Below are 23,828 nucleotides of genomic sequence, written 5' to 3'. Positions count from 1 at the left end.
AAAAGTCCGGAAATAAATTATGTATTTTAACAATATTATTTTAATTTACACATATAACTTATTATTTTTCTAAGCTAAAGTATACAACATCAATACATATAATAAAATTGAAGAAAGGCCAAATATGTACATTGGATATTTTTTTAAAAATTCTTCATGGAATATACTTAGTTACTCATATAGATGACGAAAATATAGTTTTGGAAAATTTTGTCTGTCTGTCTGAAGCGCATCACTCGAAATCTACTGGATCGATTTGCTTGAAATTTGGTATCTAGGTACCTTATAAACCGGGTTAACATCTTAGATACATTTCATCCCGGTAAATTGTCAAGTTCCCGTAGGATAATTGAAAAACTAATTATTAATCAAAAATTATTATAGACATTTAATCCAGGAAAATGAGGAGGGTCCTGTAGGAAAATTAGATACATTTCATCCCGGTAAATACATGATAAAAAAATTACTGAGATTTTGCTATGAAATTCACGCGGGCGAAGCCGCGGGCAAAAGCTAGTATAAAATAAAACATGTGTTTTTATACAATACAGATATTACAAACAAATAAGCAATTATCCAAATTATTGTAATACAAATTTAAAATACAGAAATAAAATTAACATCTATATTATTATCATAAAGAGGTAAGCATTTGTGAGCTTGTGAGTTCGTATGTGTGAGGCGGGTAATCTCCGAAACTACCGAACCGATTTCAAATATTCTTTTACCATTAGAAGGGTACATTATCCAAGATTGCTATATTTCATCTCAAAATTCCCACGAGAGCGAAGCCCCGGGCAACATCTAGTAGTTAATAATCTAAATAAATAATGCTTAACATAAACAATAACACTTAAAATATCGTATTTGATCACATTTTTTTCTCAATAGTATTTCTTTATTAGTATAGCATCTTATACATCAAGTAGCTTGCGATCCAGGGTTCTTTTCATTTTTGATGTCTTTTTGATAAGTAAATCCTAATCTGAAAAAAAAATGCATTTCCTTACTCTAATTTATTTAATAATAGTTTTCGCCCTGCTCCCGTGGGCGAAAACCTTTTTTTTTTAATAACCCGGTCATCTTCGTACTTCAAACTGCATGTATGCAAAATTTCCAGAATATTCATTGAGTAGATAAAGCGTGAAGAGGTAACAAACAAACTTACTTTCACATTTTTAATGTTAGTAAGGAATTTAAGATTAGAATTTGTAATATCTGAATCTAAAGCTTTTAAAATTTACTTACGCGAATCATTGATTTAGTCACATTCTGTTGTTTTATTGAATGCAATGATTGTTACTACATTACCCAAGTTGTTTAATTCTCAATTAATGAAAAAGTAAAAAAAAAATTAAAAGATAACCAACCTGATGCTGAAGAAGTAAACAATCTCGACGAGACTGAGAAAAGAGAAGCCCAGAAACAGGCCGAGCAGACCTCCGATGTTGGCGAGGAAGTCCGTGATCCCAAACAGCTCCGACCTCGTGATTGTGACGAACCCACTGTCCCGGTAGTACACTTGTAACTTTGAATACTCATAACTAAAAATAACAGTTTAATAATAACCGTAAAGATTCTGAGTTAAACTGCCAAAATAAAAAGATAGACAGATATTTCGACACTGAAAGAGTTAATTGTTTCCTTTGTCTATAAATCAGTAGTTTGCAGCTTTCTGAGGAATACTACAATACAATTTGACATCAAAAAGTGCCTGTGAAGTACACATTTCTGAACAAATGCATTAAAATTTTATTTCGGATTCTAAATAAAGAATATTTAATATATATAATATTTGATGCAAATCTTGCCATTGCAGGTAGAATCAAGAAAGATAAACACTTTTGTATTATGAAAACTAGCATTTTTTTGTAAGATCTCATAATCATTATAATATTCGGCCCCTGTTTTTGAAATTTATATGAAAAAAATTATAAAAAGTACCTACTTTTTCTTATATGTTCAGACATATGATTTTTATGTTTAACTAAAATTCTCAATAGAGATGTCTTGGATATTATTATAGAATGGCCTAAGTTGACTTTTTCTTGAACCTTCCTTTATTGCTGTTTATGATTGTCTACGCGCATGCGCTGTGACGACGAGCTCGCGCCTGCGCGATGTTTCTATTCTTTAAAAAACAAATGCTGTCATCGACGATTCTTAGTTGTTGGTATTTTAAATGTATTGCTCGTGATTTACCAGCCCTAAATAAACAATCTTTGTCAAATACCGAGTATAATTATTTATAATATATACTCAGACAAGATCCTACAATGATATATATGTGCTTTCTACATTATTTAATTACCTGCTGAAAAAATCAGCCACATCATCAATTCCAGTCATTTTAAAAAGATTAATCTCCCTTTTTTCGAGATTAAATTCAGTCTTTAGAATTTCTGCCTCGTAAGTTATACTGTTGCAATTGGGAAGACAGTCGCATTCTTCTATGTATTCCATTAGTTTTCTATTGGAGTCTGGAAGACAATAATCCGTTATTCTTTTAACTATACCGTAGATAAATTATATGTAGTTTCAGCTTCTAGACTAGCGCGTCTTTATTTATCAAACGTATTAACATTTTATTAATCTCCTTCACTGTAATAATGATCGTTATATCTATATATTGAGTTCCTAACCTGTCTTTATGTAAATGAATGTCATTGTAATCTAAGGGAGTAAGGAGTATTTATAAAGACAACTATTTCCTTTCAGTTACATTATTTTCATATGCTAACACTCGTGTTACGAATTTTACATTTTTTTATGAATAGATACAATGATCATTGCACGAATGTTGATGACAAATGAAGATACTCATACCTTCAGCTTGTCTGATACAATCTGTTTTCTGTGCCGTACAAATGGATCTGCTATCTGTGTCTAAAAGTAAATAAAAATATTACATTAGATAGTGTCTATAAATGTTGATTAATTGGTATGGCAATCATCGACACTAATAATACAGTTGTCGAAATGAATATGCATCACAAACACCAAAATATAAACTTACGCGGCATATGGAAAGATACGCAATGACACATTTCGTATGTATAATTCGACATACATTCTAACAAACAATTGCTTGAAGTATATAATTTGAAATATCGTAAATATTTCTCTGAAGAAAAGAAACATTGTCGTCTGTAAAAAAATATATATATAATTTTGTAATACAGTTGTAGGTAACTGATTCATTATAATAGATATGACAAGTTACTGGTAATGTATAACAAATCCCTTACATGTCTGAATCATAATTCAGAAGTTTTTCCGAAGTATTCATCATATTTACTTTCAAAGCCATCGCTGATAATTGGCCTGGCAATAAGGCATAGGAATATACTGATGATTGCGGGTGACTGGCGGGATGTTGAGCGTAAACCTAAAAGAAATTTGTAGCTTTTTGAGTGATTACTATATAATTTAAAATTTGATTTGTGAAAAGTGCTTGCGATTTTTCTATATCTAAATCAATGCTATGATTTTCATTTTGTGAATATAGATCTCAATGAAAATGGACAAATACGGTCAGACCAAAAATGTAATAGCTTTTTTTACTTACTTTATACCCTTTATTAATAACATTGCAACACTCATCGTAATCTTCTTTAGGAGTCATTAAAACAACTTCCAAATATGGCCGGGTGCGACTGTACTGAAATTAAATATATATTAATATATTAGGACAAATTACACAGATTGAACTAGCCCCAAAGTAAGTTCGAGACTTGTGTTATGGGATACTAACTCAACGATACTATATTTTATAACAAATACATATATAGATGAACATCCAAGACCCGGGTCAATCAGAAAAAGATCATTTTCCATCATGACCCAACCGGGGTTCGAACCCGGGACCTCTCGGTTCAGAAGCAAGCACTTTACCACTGCGCCACCGAGGTCGTCAAAAATTAAAAGTTTATTAATTTTTTGTTTTGTTAAAATTGGCGAAATACATTCATGTATTTAGTCTGCAAGCAGACGCACATAAATGAGTACCTACCTCCTTTATACAATTACAAAAATCTTTAAATTTTCCCATTACCTGGCCTCTATATGGATACTGTTTCATATAGTCTACATCGTCACTGTTATCATATCCAGTAATAAAATCCCATCCAGACATTTTTTTCTCAATTTCACTGTAATTGTAATCTCTCTGTACACTGCAAGAAATTCAATCAATATTTTATAGTTTCCGAAAATTTTATTTGCCACATTTGTGTAGTAAAATCGGGTACGTCAAAGTACCTGACTAAAACAATAACAATATGAAAATGTAATACTTACTTTTCCATACGAAAAATTTCTTCAGCAGCTAATCCATTGAAATTGAAACAGACGCCTTCGTCTGTCAGGACTCTTGTAAACATATCGGTGCACTCCTTTTTGACTCCAAACCAATAACACTCTTTGAAATAATCTAGATCGGGTGAAACCTAAAAATTACAAAACAATTTCTGTGAAGGTTAAATGAAATTTATGTTTTATTTACGTCAAAAGCCAGTAGTTTGTAGCTTGTGAGAAATAAGTATAAATATAAAAATTGACGAGAAAAAATGCCCGTGAAGGTCTTATTTCTGAATAAATGATTTGAATTTGAATTCAATTAGTGCTGAAATGAAGTAAAATGTAAAACAAAATTATATTATTGATAAATTTGAGTTACGCTTTTATGGCTAATAAATATATCAATTTTGATAGAATTTGGATATATTTGATAATTCGAGATCAAGTATAGGCTACCGCAGGCGGATCTGCAGGCACCAGCAGTGTGAGTAGATATAATTAAGGATGATATGAACTTATCACAAAAGGCATGAAAAATTGGAAATACTAAGAAAATAGTACTATCATATTATATCATGATAAAGTAATCTCTGGGCTCCTACGCTCAGATGAGAGAGAGAGATAATATATAAGGTAAAAAATGTAAAAGATAATGAGAACAGAAATGATTCATTACGTTTAGGATTGTATGTATTGAAGACACATTAGTAATATTTGGACCAGGAAGCTCCAAATCAAAAGGCAGCGGACAGATTAGGCTAACATCTAAAAACGTCTTCAAATCTTCGTCAGTTTTTGATGGCGCCGTGTCATTACTGAAAAATATGTCATGCAGTTAGAAAATATTAAAAATTAAGTAGCTGCAACTGAAATCACTGCATTGATGTTTGAGCTCTTACCTGTTGGATTCAGTGTTATTCAAATCAGATAAATCAATATCGAAATCAAGAAAATGTTTCTTGAATTGTTTCGTGTAATTGTAAACAGTCGCTTTTGTTTTGATTTGAGGGCAAATTGTTAAAGATGGGAATGGAACCTGAGAACAAAAAGGATTCTGATGCACTGACCTTCAAATTAATAGAGTTTAATTGACATTTGTAAGAAAATTGATGGACAATGATACAGTAAATGTAGAATAGGTAGCTTTATCGCTAGTAAGATAACAGACATAATAACTAATATTAAAACTGTATTAACATTTATAATCATTACTAGTGTAATTAAGCCTAAAAAATTAATTAAAACCACATCTGATCAGAAAAACTTAAGACGGCACTCACCAAAATAAAGTTTAAAGTCTAAAAAGGCAACAGCCATTGCAAATCCTTGTCAAAATATCAATACATATTTACAAGCTTGTAACTACAAGTATCAATTTGACTCATGTATAGTAGTTTTCATCGACCACCACTTGCATCCGGTGAAGGAAAAACATCGTGAGGAAACCTGCACACTTGTTGATTATTAACTTGTGTGTGAAATGGAGAAGGCAATGGCATAACCACTGCATTAATAATGCCAAGAAAGTTGTTACGTGTGTTTCATTCCATGTAATGACCACGACCCTCAGCCATGAGGAATACGACTATGAAGAACTACAAGTATGTACATATGTCCCTATGTGCCTATGTCAAATTTTGCAACTCAATTTTGAAGAAAATATCTTCAACCGATTGAGCTGAAATGTTTAATTAAGATGATTATACATTATTATGATAAGCATGAACTGATGATGCACACAGGGACGTCTCCAGACGTGGGAACACCTCAATTGTTTACTGCACTTACATGATTTTTGGTCACACATTGATTAAAATAAGATCTCTCTGACAACATTGAAAAATATCTTTAAAACTTGTTAGAACTACAAAAACTCACCATCTCGACGTGTACAATTTTCTCGCTGAAACTGACTATGACCGGACTGGTCTGCCATTTGTACCACACGTTGTGGATCAACCATAAACACATTCCAAGACTCAATGAGAATGTTACGGTCCAAAATATCCTACAACAAATCATATTAAAAATACCCTACCTTCTAATGATGAACATAATATGTGAAAAATAAAATTTAATGACTGAAATTATAACGTTAATGATTACAGATAAAGAGACAAATCAAAAACGATACAGATTGATTAAGGATATGAAGGAGCTAAAAGTACACAGTAGTATAGGAAATAGACACATATCGCGTCTAACCCAAATGATGGGAAATGATAAAAAAATGTGATAATTGCTAGTTTTCATTATGTATTTAGTCCACACAATGCAAGTTGACATTGGTCATATCGAAAAGCATAAACTGGTATTTGATTTTGAAAACATACAAACACAGGGGGTCTACTATTTCTATCAATCTATAGACTACATAAAAACATTGTGCTTGATAGCAATAATAAATCAAAACTTATAATAAAATAGAGGTGAACGTACTAACCTTTCAATGGGATGAAAACTTTTTTCAGTTGTATATTTCAAACAATGAAGTGAAGTGTTCTTAGTGTATTCTGAATACAGATGTCTCATCAATGCTTTACGTCTTGCTCTGCTTCGCTTTCTAATTGAAGAAGATTGGTTCTCATTCCTATTATCTGGTATTTGTAAACTAGAAAGAGACATATATATTAAAACATTTTACCTATCTGTTTCTTTTCTGTATTCTTACTGAAACTTATGTCAAATTTAATTCCGGTCACCTAAAAGCATGTGATATGACTTTAGCAAACACTGCACGGCAGCAGACCACGACCACGGCACTACAACAGAAGTTTTTTCACAACATTTTCCTTCTCCAGAAGCAAGTGGTGCTCGATGAATACAACACATGGGTCAACACTATATACAAATACATCTGGCACGAGTAGGATTCGAACTTGGGACCTATCTATCACAGGCTTAGACGCCCTAATTACTGGACCACAACTGTTTCAACAACTCTCACCATTGGACCATTATTAGGACGAAATATTTTTTAAAGTTCATGAATTATCAAAGCCATTTGATTCGATTATACCATTTTTTTTTTGTTAGATATTGTCCGTATCTTCACATTTTGGATAATTTATTCTTTATAATCTTGTTACTCAGTTTAGTTTCTTATCACCGAATCAAAATCGAGCAAAGATGATATGAAAAAACATATTTTATGAAATGAATACTTACTTCATTTTACAAACGGGCACGTTGATGATGTTACAGGGTAAGGCGGAAACTGACACTAATAGTTTCAGTGTATAATCAGACTAATAGCTTCCAGCAGTTAATTCAATTTTATGTCCCTGTCCGCCTGATGAAGTCGTTAATTAATTAATAACTTACTGTATAATTGTATTTTCATTCAATAGCTTGCAGGATTTATTTTTTGTGGTCTCATTTCGATATAATTATATTTCAGTAATGTCAATAAAATTTGTCTCTATTAATTAACCTACTTATATCATTATAACTGTCTGTAACTTTGTCCACGTTTTATTTGCGATAAGTCGTGATTTAAATTACATTTTTGTGCCAAATTTAATCTAACTCCGTTCAGAAAGAAGCTATTGATTTTATTCGTTACGAATAATACAAATATTGTGTCTTTAAATTGATGCAGTATGTCATTATGATTTCAAATCATTCAGAAAATAACATAATTTAAATCCTTATTCTTCATTATCCAGCAGATTAGATACATATTATAAAACAAAATCCTCCGCGGTGTCTGTTAAACTCAAAAACTAAATTTCAATACATACATTTCATACAGTTTTCACAAAATGAGAAACATTTCAGGGTATCGTTTATTATGTTTCTACCCGAGCGAAGACGGGACGGGCGGCTAGTATAAGTATACAATTTTCAGATGATAAATACTCACCCAGAAGATTGTCGATATCAAACCATTTTTAAAAGATAAAGGTGAACTACTGCTATTATCTTAGCCTGTACCTTTGTCAGATGAAAGAAAATCTCATAAAACGTGAACATCTAATTTGTCAAAGATAACATTTTCACAAAACAAAGGACCAGAATTTCATATCTGACACGAAACATAAATAACAACTCATACTTTCACGCCACTTCAACTCCCGCAAAGAATGGCCGTCTACCCGGATTAATTCATCTTCACATTTATAAACAAGGAATAAGAAGGGATATCGTACATAGAGGACAAATATTAGGCAATGTTATAGTATTCTATTGATGGCAGAAAAAGTGACCCAAAAAGTGCAGGCATGATGTTGTCAAGGAAGGTACGCGATGCGATCCTATGTCTGGTGACTAAGAATGTCGAAGACCTTGTGAAATGGAAAAAAGTAGCGAACTCAGAATGAACTGACAAAACGCTTAGGGACCAAGATAAGATTTTTATCGTTGTCATATTTTGTTTATAGGTAAAATTTCAAAATAACATAGTTATTAAGGTCTTTTACAATACTAACTTATTTTGGATCACAATTATCTGATTTATTATATCATATTAAAGGCCCAAATGTTAACAGATTTAGAAAAATAAAATTAGAGCGGTTTATTTTTGTATATATTAAACTGCGACTACAGAATGTAGGACGGTTGACTTCGTTAAAAAAATGATATGCTTTTTTAAATATCGACTATAATATTTTTCACATCCATTCTTTTTAAATCATCCCCTTTTGTGTTTTGTTCAGCAGCAACCGTACAATAAAACATCACCTTTATAACACCCACATTTTACTGAAAACAACACTTTATCCCCATCAAGACTAAGTCAGAAATTTAATGTGAATAATTTGATTTACGCTCTCTGGTTACAAGATAACATATGACTTTTTGTTGAAGTTCTAACCGTGTCTATCTGAGCACTGTGGGATAAAAATGTGGTTCCTATACATTTTGGATGGCAAAAAGCCTGGGAGCTGATGTCGTTTATCGTCGCGTGTTTTCGGTTTCATTCTTCGGAGCTGTGACAGCACGAACTTCCGGGTCAACATATAAAATAAACTATACAATTTCGAAAAAAGCCTGACGTCAACCCCTTTTTGGGAAATATTTTATTACTTATCAGCTGCTTACATATAAAGCGGTGGTATTGGTAATGGCTAAGACGGCCGCCTATGGATCGAAAGGTCTCAGGTTCGTATCCTACTCGTGCCACATGACGTTGTATACCAATCTGACGTATATATACTAGTTTTCATAGACCACCACCTGAAAACATCGTGAGTGGACAGGCTGTTATTATATGGCGGTAAGTCGTCATAAAAGTCATATCGGATGCCTTTAGGCGACTTGAATAAAATCTGACACCAATATTAACAATATCACACTCGATATCTATACTCGATACCTTAATTCATCTCGTTAGACATCAAAGGGAGAATATGAAATGGTCCTATTCTAAGCCTACACTAAAACTATATCAGATTTAAGTCAATTATGCGTTTTTAATTTCACCTTTGTTAGAATGCGTGAAACACACATGGTGAAACGTAATACTATGTTGCAAAATTTATCATTTATCGCTTTAATATCTTAATTAACAGTTGCATATGAATGGACATATAAATCATATATCTATCTACAGATATCTTGACCTACAGACACGCTATCATTTATATGCTGTCATAATTAACAGCTGTGGCCTACATGCATCATAGCTCTTAATTTACATTATCAAATTTATTTAGTTCTCGCCCGTGCCTTTGGCTGCGTAAATAAAGATGCTTCCATAATATGTAATGTAAATATGATTACTGCTAGAGTGGAGACCATGGTGCAGAACTAAATTAGGAAGGCAGGATGATCACAAATTAGATAGGAAGACAAAATCAAACAGATAACTGACAGCAAAGGAATCTTAACTGCCCAGAATAATAAAAATGGTGGAACTGAAGTGGACCTACACCATTTGATTGAGCAAGGCTGACAAGAAAAGGAGAAAACGAAACTGCTGCAGCGATTAGTTCTCGTCCTTATATAGAAATATATGATAACATGTTACGTTTAAAAGTGCATATGAAGTTATAAAACATACTAATATTGAAAGAATTCTTTGTCTTTTTTATGTCAAAACGGAGTTGACTTGGTGTGAAGGTAGAGAGCTGAACAGTGACATCGGCTACGTAAATAAAAAAGTAGCCAGTTATTTTACAAATTCTTGTGGCACAACCCTAATCGAAGCAATTAATCAATCAAAAACATTAATGTGCGCAGGAAGTTGCGAACAACAGTGAGTGACAGCTGAATTGCTGATTGCTAAGTAATGTTTGTTTTTAGACTGTGGCAATGTTTTACAATGGACTGATAAATATTGTGAAATACATTATTAATTGTATGATTCTTAAGGGCTTTGAGGTAGTGCAAAGTATGGAAGTAAAGTTAGAACAACGGACGCTGGACTCTGAAGTTTGTGGAAGAAGGCTGCGGAAGAAACTAGGAATATGTTAAGATGAGCGTATAAAATAAGATTCATAATCTGAATGATAAAATAAATAAATATATTAGGACAAATCACACAGATTGAGCTAGCAAAGTAAATTCGAGACTTGTGTTATGGTATACTAACTCAACGATACTATATTTTATAACAAATACATATTATATAGATAAACATCCAAGACCCGGGCCAATCAGAAAAATATCATTTTCCATCATGACCTGACCGGGGATCGAACACGGGACCTCTCGGTTCAGAGGCAAGCACTTTACCACTGCGCCACCGAGGTCGTCGAATGATAGATCTAGAGATAATCGAACCTTGAACAAAATGATGTAATTTGTAGAAAATGTTTTTTTTTTTTCAATATATTTTGTGTTGCAATAATTTTAATTCATAAACTAATATTATGAATTCGGAAGTAAGTTTCTTTGTGTGTTACCTCTTCACGCTATATCTGCTCAACTAATTACCATCAAATTTAGCATACGTCATGTAGTTTAAAGTACGGAGAAGGCCACAAACTTGCATCCCGTGGGAAACTCACGCGAGATGAGCCGCGGGGAAAAAACAAGTTTAAAGTATATAAGTAGTAACGCAATATATATATTATCAAGAATCCAATAAAAATTGGCATTTAAATTGAAGGAAAGCTAAAATAAAGGTAAAGTAACTAAATATAATATGAGAGCATACTTCGTTCGTCTTTAAAGTCGGTTAAAAATACAACTAGCTGCAGCCGTCCAATTACAGCTCCAAATCGAGACGACGCATCGTCTTCTTTTATCCGTCAATCAAATCGATTGTCTCGATCAATCGATAAGGAAATCATCCAACAACTTTTGAAGCTATACTCATAACATTATTGAAAGAATCTTCGCGGCGTCATGGCTCCGAACGAAACAGGGAACTGGCGAAGACTATTTCATTTATGTAGAACTAGCTGTTGCCCTCGACTTCGCCCGCGTTTATTCCCCACGGGAACAGTTATTTTTCCGGGAATACTATTTTTAATTGACGAAAATATTGATGTGTATAACACGCTAAACGTTAAATTAAAAAATAAATACTACTAATTTTAAGCAATATATTTTACTAGCTGCAACCCGGTTTAACCCGCGATTTATCGTTTAAACGTTTTTAATTTTATGCACAGAAGCGCCATCTACTTTGTTAATTGACTATCAGACTTTTTGGCCTAATAAAATATAGGATAAAAGTACCCTAATCATAAAATAAAGTTAATCCAAGGTACATACGCTACTTCAATACCAAAATCATAAAAATTGGGCGAGCATTTTGAGCGTGAAAAAGTAACAAACACACTCACATACTTCGCCTTTATTAGTGGAATTACGCAGGCCATTGAAAAGGCGAGCTACGGCTAAAGCTTTAAATAAATCTTGCCACTGGAACACAATCATTCATCGGCTACCAGGCAATACATACCTATACGTCACACAATAAGGTTGACATTCCATCGATAGCTAGATTAAATCAACTGATTGATTGACAGACATTTGAGATAGCTTCTTCGGCTACTGTTGTGGACTAAAAGAGCATTGTTTCAATAATTTATAGCTTATACGTTGAATGCTGCTTGGACGATGTATGTGAGAGTCCTTGCATCATGCAATTCACTTTTATATAAGCTCTTAAAGTGACCATTCGACTTGTTACATTTTGTTTAAGCTGTGTTCCTCCATGTTGGATTTAAAATTTTAATTCCTAGTATTCGTTTTAGTGGCTTTAATATACCGATTTTTTTCTTCAAGTTCACAGGGTATCATGTTATATTGTATCGGTGGTGGTCAATTAGTTAAGATCATCCGCCTGTTATCGATAAGTCCCAGGTTCGAATCTTACTCATACCACATGAGTATGTATACCAGTGACATCCTTCATTGTCTCCAATGAACACGTTGACTGGAATCCTGCTCGCTGATTGACAGTTTTAAATTCAAATTCAAAATTCAAATCATTTATTCAGAAATTATACCTTCACAGGCACTTTTTCTCGTCAATTTTTATATTAAATAGTTATTTCTTACAAGCTACAAACTACTGGCATTTCGGAACGACCACTGCTGAGAAGAAATGCCGTAAGAAACTCATTTGAACAGTGTTGGTAACTATCATACGGCTACTTGCTACTAGATGTCGTTAGTTAGTTGAAAAAGCCATGTCGCTTGTGTCAGATTGTAGAAATAACATGCTCTAAAAGAAGATTTGTATTATCAATTAGTTTACCAAATTCACGTTTATAAATGTAACCTTGTAATGTTTGATTGTAATTTTGTTTACCTTCTTTCTATTTTTCCATTTACTTGATTTACGTAATATATAAACGTAAAAGATTTTAAATATTTATATGATAATAACTGACGTAATAACTTAAGACAAAAGGTTAAGGGACCTTTTGTCTTAAGTTATTACGTCAGTTAGTAGGGGCTAAATAAAATAATCGACTTGGATCTCACAACTTTCAAACTGGTAGAAAAACAGAGCTGCGAGACTTGTGTTTTTTACAGCATGTTCTTGGTGATATAAAATTATCCTCAATAGAAAAAAAATATTTCAATAAAATTGTAGCAAGGAGAACGTATTTACACTACATACATATTTGTAGGAGCCAGACCCTATTTATTGCTGTGTTGCGTCGTGACGCTCCGAAGTTTTCCATTTTGACACTGAAGTGCGTTGAGGTTGTCCCACTCAGTAATTGTTCTGAGGTTGTTAGCATGTCCAAACAACGGAACACGACTGAGCAATGGGGCTGTGCTCGAAATGTATTCAATGTACGGGAGGTTTTAAACTATAGTATCAGAGTAATAAGTACCCAGTCAATGTTATCTCTCGTTTTATCGCGGCCGCTGTCAAAAGTATATCATTTGTCACGGGACTAATGATCTATTGATATAATGGTACAGTTAGCATAACAAGATTAACAAATAAATTAACCTATTATTGATTATACTAAAATGTATATGAAGGAATTAGGAACGGACGCGAGTGTGACAGGAAATAGACTTATCGGAAGGACAATTTAATTTTAGTTACTTTTATTTATTCGATTTTTGTTTGTGGGATGACAGCGTGCTCTTCATTTAAATTTGCACACCCGTGGACGGTGAAACATGTAGGATTAAGTTTTTCTTTTAACACCACATTGTAAAAAAATGTTGACTCCTGGTTTTGACGAGTTGGATACGAACCTGAGACCTGTCGATCCACAGGCGGGCGTCTTAACCATTACTCCACCACCGCTTCCTCAAGAGAAGTAAGAAGTTAAGTCTATTAATTATTAGTAGTACTAAATGGATATGCTGTCTGTACAGTGATCCCCATTGGCTACCGGATAGATGCAATAAGTACGTTTCATCATAGTAGTGGCTATCATTAAAAATAGGCTTTTTATCATCGCTCTAACTCTTTATCGGCGTGATTGGGTAATTGATTTCAAAATAACGGCTCTCTTCATAATAAGATACATTTTTGGTGATAATAGGATAAAGTGGATTTGTTAGGTCTGTTAAAAAGTTAAGAATTATTTATGCTAAAATATGTTTTGTCTCGTTCTGTCAATATTAAATATAATAAAGTATGATAAGTGACAAAAGATAGGCTAAAATAATATTTTAACTTAAAATATGCTTAAACACTTTTATGAAAATTATGTTGAAAAATCTCTAACCAAAGTTAAAACGATTTTTTATGCAAATATTTTTTATACAAGATTTTTTTATACAAGCAGATCTAATTTCAGCAATATAAAAACTATAAATTACACTAAAAAGTATTTATTAAAAAAAAAAACATAACAGACTATTAATATCCTCGTTTCAAACACGAGGGGAGACGTAAACCAAACGGTGCGCCGGCGCAGATCAAACGGTGATAGATTCAAGATGGCCGCTCGACGTGGATGTTTTGTCGTGACAGATAATAAATTATTCAATCGGAATTATTTGACGGGGATTAATAAAACCGTACTATACTATAACTTAATTGATTGTTGTCATAGGGCTTATGTGCATAGGTACGTTATTTGACTCACGCCATACAAAGTAATATTCGCAGCTAATCCATATATATCCATCCATGCTTCTATACTATCCATACTAATACCTATACCAAAATTATAAAGAGAAAATAATATTTTTTTAATAATATAGATAAAATGTATCTTTATAGAGAAAATGTATATTTATAGATAAAATGTATCTTTATAGAGAAAATATATCTTCATAGAGAAAATTTATCTTTATAGAGAAAATGTATCTTCATAGAGAAATTGTATCTTTATAGAGAAAATGTATCTTTTTTGTTTGTAATGAGTAAACTTAATAATAATAATAATTTATCCTTAAACTTAATAATAATAATCATATATATTAATAGATTTCAATCCATATGCTAGTTATAATTATTAAAAACAACTAGGTCGAATTTGATGAAATTTTACAAAGAAATAGACGAAAACTTCAAGTGTAATATAAGCTACTTTAATATTATGGCTTTACCGGACCGAAGCCGGGGCGCTAGTCCTTAATAACCTTAAAAGTTTCGTCGTTTGTAATAATAACTTTTTTGTACTAAAATAAGCATAAAATTAAAATCAATACAAGAAAGATATATGTACGGCGGACTTATCCTATGTAGGGATCTCTTACAGATTTATTGATTCAATGTTATCAAAAAAAATGTCAGAACATATTATTTATTTTGAAAGATGTATTTTAGATTAATTTCGGAAAATCAAAAATATATTATTTTTTGTTGAGTAAGAAAACATAATCATTTTATACTTTGTATAGAAACAGCCTTTGCCAATTTCTTCCAATAATAACAAAATAAAAAAAAAATATCTAAATCATCTTAATTTGTCTCCAATAGTACTTATAACTATAGTATGGTTACACTTATTTAAATACCATTGGGACAATGATTATACTTGTGGAGATCTGTCTGTCCTAGGTCACAATGAATATGAAAAACAGATTGCCAAGTCTTCTACGACCGTAAGCGAATCATATAATTTATAATTCTTTGGGTAATACCATGTCCTGGATACGGCTAGACAATGGCTACATCAATCATTATTACAAACAAAAAAAAACCGGTAAGTAGATAATCATACAGACGGACAGACAGTCACGCCCGGGGCGACTCTAACGTGTAATCTTCCGACAATTTCCCGTGAATCACTACCAGACACTTTGTGATTATCCCAACGTTATTACGGAAAATTGACGGTTTTTTTGCAAATCAATTCTTGTTAACCAACTGTGTTATTTGAGAGTAATGCTTTGGTAATCTTAAAAGGTTCGTTCGTTGTGATGATCGAATGATTCAATCAATAAAATGCGTATGTATAAATGATATTTATTCTAAGTTGATGTATTGTATGAAATGGTTTAAGTGCTAAGGGCAAAGAAAAAGATTATAATTTGTTTGCAATTTTTATTATTATTTATATTGTGGTAAATTGAATTCTACATTTCTTACCGACTATTATGTAAATGGAGAGCTGTCATCCCACAAAAACAAAACAAAAAAAAAAAACAAACAAAAATTATACTATTATGTCGATACTGTCAAAAAAATGTCAGTCAGTAAAATCTTAGATCTTAGTCAGTAGTAAAAAAAATCATAAAACAAAACATAAGAGTAAATTAATCGATTCTCAAACCACCAAGCGGTTTGAGAATCGATTAATTAGATCCATCTGTAAAAAATGTAGTAAAATGTCTATCTTTATGACGTCGTTACCAGAAGCTCCCAAGGAATTTATCAGACAATTATTACAGTGGTCGCGTTAAGGCATTAGCGTCGGAAACCGATGTTTTCCTTGGGATGTTCGGGTGTTTTCGCCACTATATCACGGCAAATGCCCACACGTGCTCACTATTGGTTAGGATTAGAAAATAATTCAGACGAATCTTGTTATGGACGGGGGGACATGAGTTCGAAGATATTTTACTAGATTACGCAAAATTGACTCAGTATCATAACGTGTTTTATTTGTTTATTTATTTTTAAAAAATCTTAATGATAAACATCACTTATTGACGTCAATAAAAAAAACTTAAACTAAGTCTATTGACGATAAACGACTTCCAAAGCGCCGGTGAAGAAGAAGCTGCGCAACAAACTTCACCGCGGCCTTTTCTCCAAAGACGTCAACAAATGTCGTGTCGTGTCATCCATACATACATACATTTGCGTTGATAAAATGTATTACTTACGCTAATCATAGCACAAATTTATCAAGTTATCATATTTTTTTGTTGATAACGTTTCTATAAAATAAATTATTTGGCAGTAAATTACGACTACGAATTACAGTACGATAAATCCAAGCAGAACGTATCTAATTCCTCAATAGAATACGTCAGCTAGTCTAGTAAACAGTGTTAGACGTCAATGGATCCGGATTTATTTTATTACTGCCAGAGATATATGTAAGTATTCAGCTTTATCCGTCCGTTTGTTTATTGAGAAAACGGGAGCGAACCAATTTTATTGGGGACTTTTTCTCCGTAAATCTTATTTATGTCTGTGTAATTATAGCTTTATTCGCCTGGCTTGATGTTATTGAATGCACACGCAGGATTATTGATGGCCAGTAATAAAAAAAGCTTTATGCTTTTTTATTTTTCGCTTTTATAGATCGTATCGTAATTCATATGGTGTGTTCTTCTGCAAATTTTGTTTTGTATGTCTGATCCACTCAGGTAGTATTTCATTGGGTTTTGATGTCTTCGAATGTAAGAGGGAAAACGGGAATAAATGATGACCACATGAAATATATGGTGTTGCAGTCGTTTCTGGGCAGCGGTAATCACTTACCATCAGGTGATAGGCCTGATCGTTTGCCGTCCTGTGCCATAAAAAATATACCGTTTACATTATTTCCTAAAAATATATTTTTTTAAATGTTTATCAAACTCAAAACACTCAAACTCAAATATCATTATTGCAGTAACTGTGTAGGGATTTTGTAGTAATCTCAATAAAATAAATATCCTATCGATTTGGATTATATAATATGCTTTTTTTAATGAAACAAGCGACGGCGATTGCGCTTTCTTCGCGTATGTCTGTAATATAGCCTATGTCTGAAAACTACACTACAGTAACATCTCTAAATATTTTCCAAATCTGCAAATTTGTCAGGAAAAATCCTAATCTATATGCTCAAATAGATGAGTCTCAATTTGCTTGCACAAGAAGCATACGGGAGCGTAATATATTAGTGCAGCCAGTTACATACTTGCATATTGTCGGCTCAGGTGCCTACCACATAGCTATTAAAATGTACAACAAATTGCCGATAAATATAAGAAAAATACAGAAATATAGGGAATTTTGTAAAGAGTCAAAGTTTTTGATACAAAAATGTTTTTATACCAAAGAGGAATTTACAGAGGGACAAAATATATGACATTTTTAATTAATTTAATATATTTCAAATATCATAAATAATGATTTGCATGTAAACAGAATAATATTACTCATATAGAATTACTGAATGGACGATGTCACTAAACTGATCATATTATATACTTACTTATTTATCATGATGTTAATTTAATTGATAATTTAATTTATATAATAATTTAATTTAATTGACTTCATTTAACTCAATAATATTTTGCAGGTTGGTTTTGTTTGGTTATTTGTATGGTTAATCAATAGTAGTATCAAATGACAATAAGGGCTCATTTGCGCACTCCTTTGTATTTCACAAGATCAACTGTATACCAAATGAAAGTAATAAAGAACTATGAACTATGAGCTTGTCGGTCTATGATAAAGAAAAAGATAATATACGCGTATTCTCTCTATAACATTAGCAAGGGTCGATACAAATAGACATAATAACGCACAAAACAAATTAGAATGCAAGTAAAAGTTATATTTGAAAATATATTTGAAAATCGAATTCTATATTCAAAAATATAAAACATGTACTTTGTACAAAACACAATGTCCAAACTGATTATTACATCAACATTGGTTAAACACTTAGGCTGTGTTTACACGTGGCGAGTGGTGGAGCGAGTGACTGGCGTCACGGTAGCCCTGTTGTGACAGACTGCTGAGCAAATAACTAGAGAATAATTTGTACGGTATAGTTCAAGAGATGTTTAGTGATGGGTGTGATTATGAAATGATAAATTTATAAAACATAGCATAGCATTATAAAACATAGCTTTTATTAATAATTTTAGTGTGTTTATCCAACCTGATAGGAAGCAAAGATGAGGTCTAGGGTACTACACGCAAGCTTTTGCCTTGAAGAAGCTAATACATAATAGTCACTTACAGTGTTTAATATTTTATTTGTAAAAAGGCCAATTTATTAATGCTAGCTTTCGGCTGATTCTGTAGCAATACTTAGTGGTTTTATCATTATAAGAAATTCAGTATAGTCAGCAAAAAAAAAAAAAGATCAACTATGAACTGAAATTGGGTTCGGGCATCTGGAATCGGGCATTGATCAGTCCATATACACTACAAGGTGATCCGATAAGATTAATCAGTCATTCTTTACTTTCAAGGTAACCTATAATATAAATATAAAATCCTCAAAAATATAGAAAAGTAGGAATTGCTTAAGTAAATATTTCGGAAAAGAAAAACAACTGAAGAAATTCATAATCTTAAATTTTAATTCGATAGTATTGTGACATCGCAACACTAGAAACACTAACATAAACACTTATCGATAAGTACATTTTTGTATGATCGATGATCGCCCCCGAGTTAATCGTATTTACACAGCTAACACTCGATATCGACATTTTTAAAAACGCGGGTGGCCGCTACTGTTTGCTTTTTACCTATGATGTGAAACGCTCCACCGCATTCGAAATTCAAACACTCAATTTTTGAACGTCATTATTTTGAAGAAATTAAACGAAATTCAACCGAATTTTTAACCTGCCAGTGTTCATTTTTCCAACTGAAGTAACTGTCAATTTTTAAATATCATTATTTCTGTGCACGTTGTAAATTGAACCATTTAGCATTGTACATTAAGGTTTATTTTTACTTGGACTGTTTACGAATGTTTTCTTAGCTGCCTCCTATTTGTTTGACGAAACAATACCCTATCTAAATAATCTAAGTGCCCACACACTATTTTTCGCAGTGAGTGCATTCAACACATAATTTTTAATACTACCCTATTGATTTTAGTTAAATGAAATAATTTGATTATATTGTAAAAATTATATATTATTCAAATTTGTTAATAAAACAAAATTTATACACAATTTTCATTTTAAATCAACGCTTGATTGAAATAAAGTATTTAAAATAAAAGAAGTCTCAGCCGATCGGCCCGTTGAGAAAAGTTCTAATATTTCCTCAAATTTGGTAAATGTAATATTTCCTCAAATTTGTTAAAAGTAATATTTCCTCAAATTTGTTAAATGTGATGCTCATTTATTCCCACGCCTTTGTGAGGTGATGTTAAGAAATCATCGGGATAATATAGACTATGTTTACACCCTTCTAAAACGGCATCACTCAGTAAAAGTATTGTATGTATGGCACCTAAAATTTATAACAAAATTCCACAACAAATTAAAGATCAGAATTTAAATTTATTTAAAAAGCACCTCAGGTCCTTGCTGATTGATAAATGTCATTATAATTTGAACGATTTTTTAAATGATAGATTTAGATAAAAAATTAGTTAATTTAGCTACTTTTATTTATTCGATTTTGTTTTGTGGGATGATAGCGTGTTCTCCATTTAAATTTGCACACCCGTGGACGGTGAAACATGTAGGATTAAGTTTTTCTTTTAACACCACATTGTAAAAAACTGTAAACTCATGTTTTTGAAAATAAATAATTTTTGCCTTTGTCTTAAAAAATATATTATTATTTTTGCGTCGTTATAAAACTGTGAAGAAATAAATCTCACCGACGACCTCGGTGGCGCAGTGGTAAAGTGCTTGCCTCCGAACCGAGAGGTCCCGGGTTCGATCCCCGGTCGGGTCATGATGGAAAATGATCTTATTCTAATTGGCCCGGGTCTTGGATGTTTATCTATATATTTATTTGTTATAAAATATAGTATCGTTGAGTTAGTATCCCATAACACAAGTCGCGAACTTACTTTGGGGCTAGCTCAATCTGTGTGATTTGTCCTAATATATTTATTTATTTATTTATAAATGAAATATAACATAAATTAGTATCAGACCTTTGAACGCAAGCTAATAAAGTTAAAACGTGATTCATCAACACATTAGTACTAACAACTTTTTGTATCTTGTGCTCAAGCAACCGCAAAAAGCACTCGACTTGAGTTCAGACAAATGCGAGTCGTTGAAACGTAACGTAAACGTAATATATTAGCGCAATTTACATTTGGCTCCGTTCCTGAGCTGCGTCCTAGTTTATCGAGAAACACGACAATGCAACGCGATCCGTCAATATAAAATATATACATATTCTTTGTGGGCTCGAAGATGGTTTTACGTCCAGTATTTTCCCAGTTTCTTCTCAAATAATCCGCTGCAAATATACTTGGGAAGAAACTTGGAGTCAATCCTATATGTTGGTTACATGGCTTAAGGTTTCTCGAGTTAGACACATGCTGATTTATATGCATAATGTAACACAAGTCTCGTTAAATTGTTCCAAAGGCCGGGTTGGCCGTGTAGTTCAAGTAAGCGATACTCGATTTTTTTCTAATCCGGCCGTTATGTTATTGTCCCGACGCCCAGCGTCGTATAGCATCTTGCAGCGTTACGTTACACAACTAGGACATCGAATAAGGAGAACGACTTAATTACCCACCACTCGCGAGGTAACGCGGGCGCATTCGTTTTAGCTTAAAATTATAAAAGTAGTGTGACAATACTTTGAAAATACCAAGTCTAAATAAAAATGTATGAAAAAATATGAATCTCAAAAAATTTGTTCAAAATAAGTTATAAAGGGATATTTGATTTTATCATGGCATATCATAAATGAAATTCTATTTTTTCAATTCAAAATACTCTCATGAGTGATCTCACTTTAATTTTATTTTAGTAAATTACGTTTTATACATTTAACCCATTTTAAAAAATCAAACATGCTGACATATATAATATTGTATAACTGTATATAACTGATCACTGCACGGAACAGTAGCCACCCTACCGACATGTGTTCCAAATTTAGTTATCGATAAAAAAAATCACAAATATTTAACAGCAATTTATCGCTTTTCAGTTTTAAAAAGATATAATGCAGATTAAGACGGCGTCTTTCAAAAGACCGTAAAAGACCTTTGCCTTTTCATTGCCGACATTTATCTAGAGCCGTAAGTTAATTTTATCGATATTTCGACACGTGGGTCCGGCGGCGCTCTGTCGCCAATTTTTATCGATTAACCCACGGGGAAAAAAGGCTCTCGACTTTTTTGGTACCTGCTGTAGGCGATAAAAAATAATCATTTAACGGGTACCACACGTTATAATTTTGATACCAAAATCGGTGATATACATATATATTTTTTTAAGGATTACTTTTTGCTATAATATCCACATGTTTCATTATATATTCTAATGTAATTATGTAAATTAGTATAATTGAGCACATTTTGAAAAAATAATAAATAATAACCACCAAGTCTTTGATAAAATCGCATTGAATCGAGTGTTATGGAAGCAAAAAGGGCCGACATAATGTAAGCTAAAATAATCTTTGATATATAAAATAAAAGTATTCCTATTTGCCAAAAGCTTAAGAATTGACAGTTAGGAGCAAAGAATATTGGTAATATTAGTGGTTAATTTTTTTTTAATTGCAGTTACAGAGTATTTGGTAAATAAACAGTTTGAGAAGATAAATCGCTCGTATCAAGATCGATCGCAAACAGAATATTTTTGAAAGTAAACATGATTGTATAATAATATGGAAAACTAAAAATAGACTTACCTTGCGTCAACACCTGTGTCTCGCATGTTTTATTCAAACTTTTCATTCATTTACAACGTTTATATCTCCATATAGCTCACCCACTGCGGTTGTTATGGGAAATGATTTCTTTCAACCCAAAGATGACAATTGATCAAGTATTTTATTTATATTAGTAAATAAATGAAAGACCAATGATAGTGCAGTCAGATGTAGGCTCGGACTACAAAATAAATGACTAAAATATGCTCTTTAGTTCGATTCTGAAATAGTTCGGGATTTGTCGGCTGGCGTCGGGTTCTCTCGACAAGGTCGGGTCCAAAATAGAAACAATAAAATAATGAAAATCCACTTATCTCCTAGACATACTGACATTCAGATATTTTATTGAAATTTATGGTAACACAGGTCTCTCATTAATACATTTGTCATATGGCACTTATAATGTCACTAACAGAATTAATTTCTGGCAAGAGATATATAAACTACTGGCACGTTTTTTCGAATGAATAGAATTAAACAAGAAAAAATATTTGATTCTAATTTTAAATGGAAACTAATTCTTTCATCTCACACCTGAGTCTCTCGATATAAATTAAATAAATTTATAGCAAAACCATATTCTAAATGGATATATAATGAGCGCAGACATTACACGTCAACATATCGCCTCTGTAACTCTGCACCCTCGACGCATGATCTATCACAGTCAGATATGATTGATTTCGCTTTTTCATCGACCGACATATGTCGATTGAACCGTGTGTGTCCCAACACTAAAACTGAACTCTCCCTTCTCTGTCTAAAGTCCATAATTCTTTGCACCGTATGGAGTTCCTACATTTGAACATGCTATTCAAATTTCAACTCTTTAGTAAATTGTTAAAGTTTAGTTTCGCTTAATGTAGTGTTAATAAGAAGTGGTTTGCACACAATCAAAAGTCACGCGTTTTTGCACACCGTTGAAAAATATAATGTGTTTCTTAGCTTCATACTTATCTCTTACTTAATATGGACATAACCTTTAAAACTCATGCAACTGCTTTTATTGAGTGTGTTATTGATTGGTGTTAGATTTTGAAGTGGCCTGAAGGCATCTGACACGAATTTAACCGCCACTAGTGGCTGTAGCTGCATACACACTATTGATAATAACAGTCGTATTAGTGTGCAGGTTTCCTGACGATGTTTT

The 23,828-nt window shown here is 32.4% G+C and overlaps 1 protein-coding gene across 1 annotated transcript; it reads right to left on the bottom strand.

Annotated features, from left to right (window-relative positions):
- Nucleotides 1-5: 5 nt before the first annotated feature.
- Nucleotides 6-22,875, bottom strand: LOC128671515 (pickpocket protein 28-like). The gene is made up of 14 exons (XM_053748025.1): nucleotides 22,658-22,875; nucleotides 6,743-6,910; nucleotides 6,178-6,307; nucleotides 5,199-5,335; nucleotides 4,976-5,114; nucleotides 4,300-4,448; nucleotides 4,055-4,175; nucleotides 3,569-3,661; nucleotides 3,249-3,388; nucleotides 3,017-3,147; nucleotides 2,827-2,886; nucleotides 2,312-2,480; nucleotides 1,371-1,544; nucleotides 6-985 (listed from the first exon to the last, which is right to left on the bottom strand). The coding sequence occupies exons 1-14, from the start codon at nucleotides 22,681-22,683 to the stop codon at nucleotides 922-924; spliced, it is 1,701 nt and encodes a 566-aa protein (XP_053604000.1). The 5' UTR covers nucleotides 22,684-22,875; the 3' UTR covers nucleotides 6-921.
- Between the last annotated feature and the right edge of the window lie 953 nt (nucleotides 22,876-23,828).

The sequence above is a fragment of the Plodia interpunctella genome, chromosome 7, assembly GCF_027563975.2.
Source record: "Plodia interpunctella isolate USDA-ARS_2022_Savannah chromosome 7, ilPloInte3.2, whole genome shotgun sequence".
Lineage (NCBI taxonomy): Eukaryota > Metazoa > Arthropoda > Insecta > Lepidoptera > Pyralidae > Plodia > Plodia interpunctella.
The sequence above is the reverse complement of the archived record's forward strand: the minus strand, read 5'-3'. Positions and strand labels throughout refer to the sequence as shown.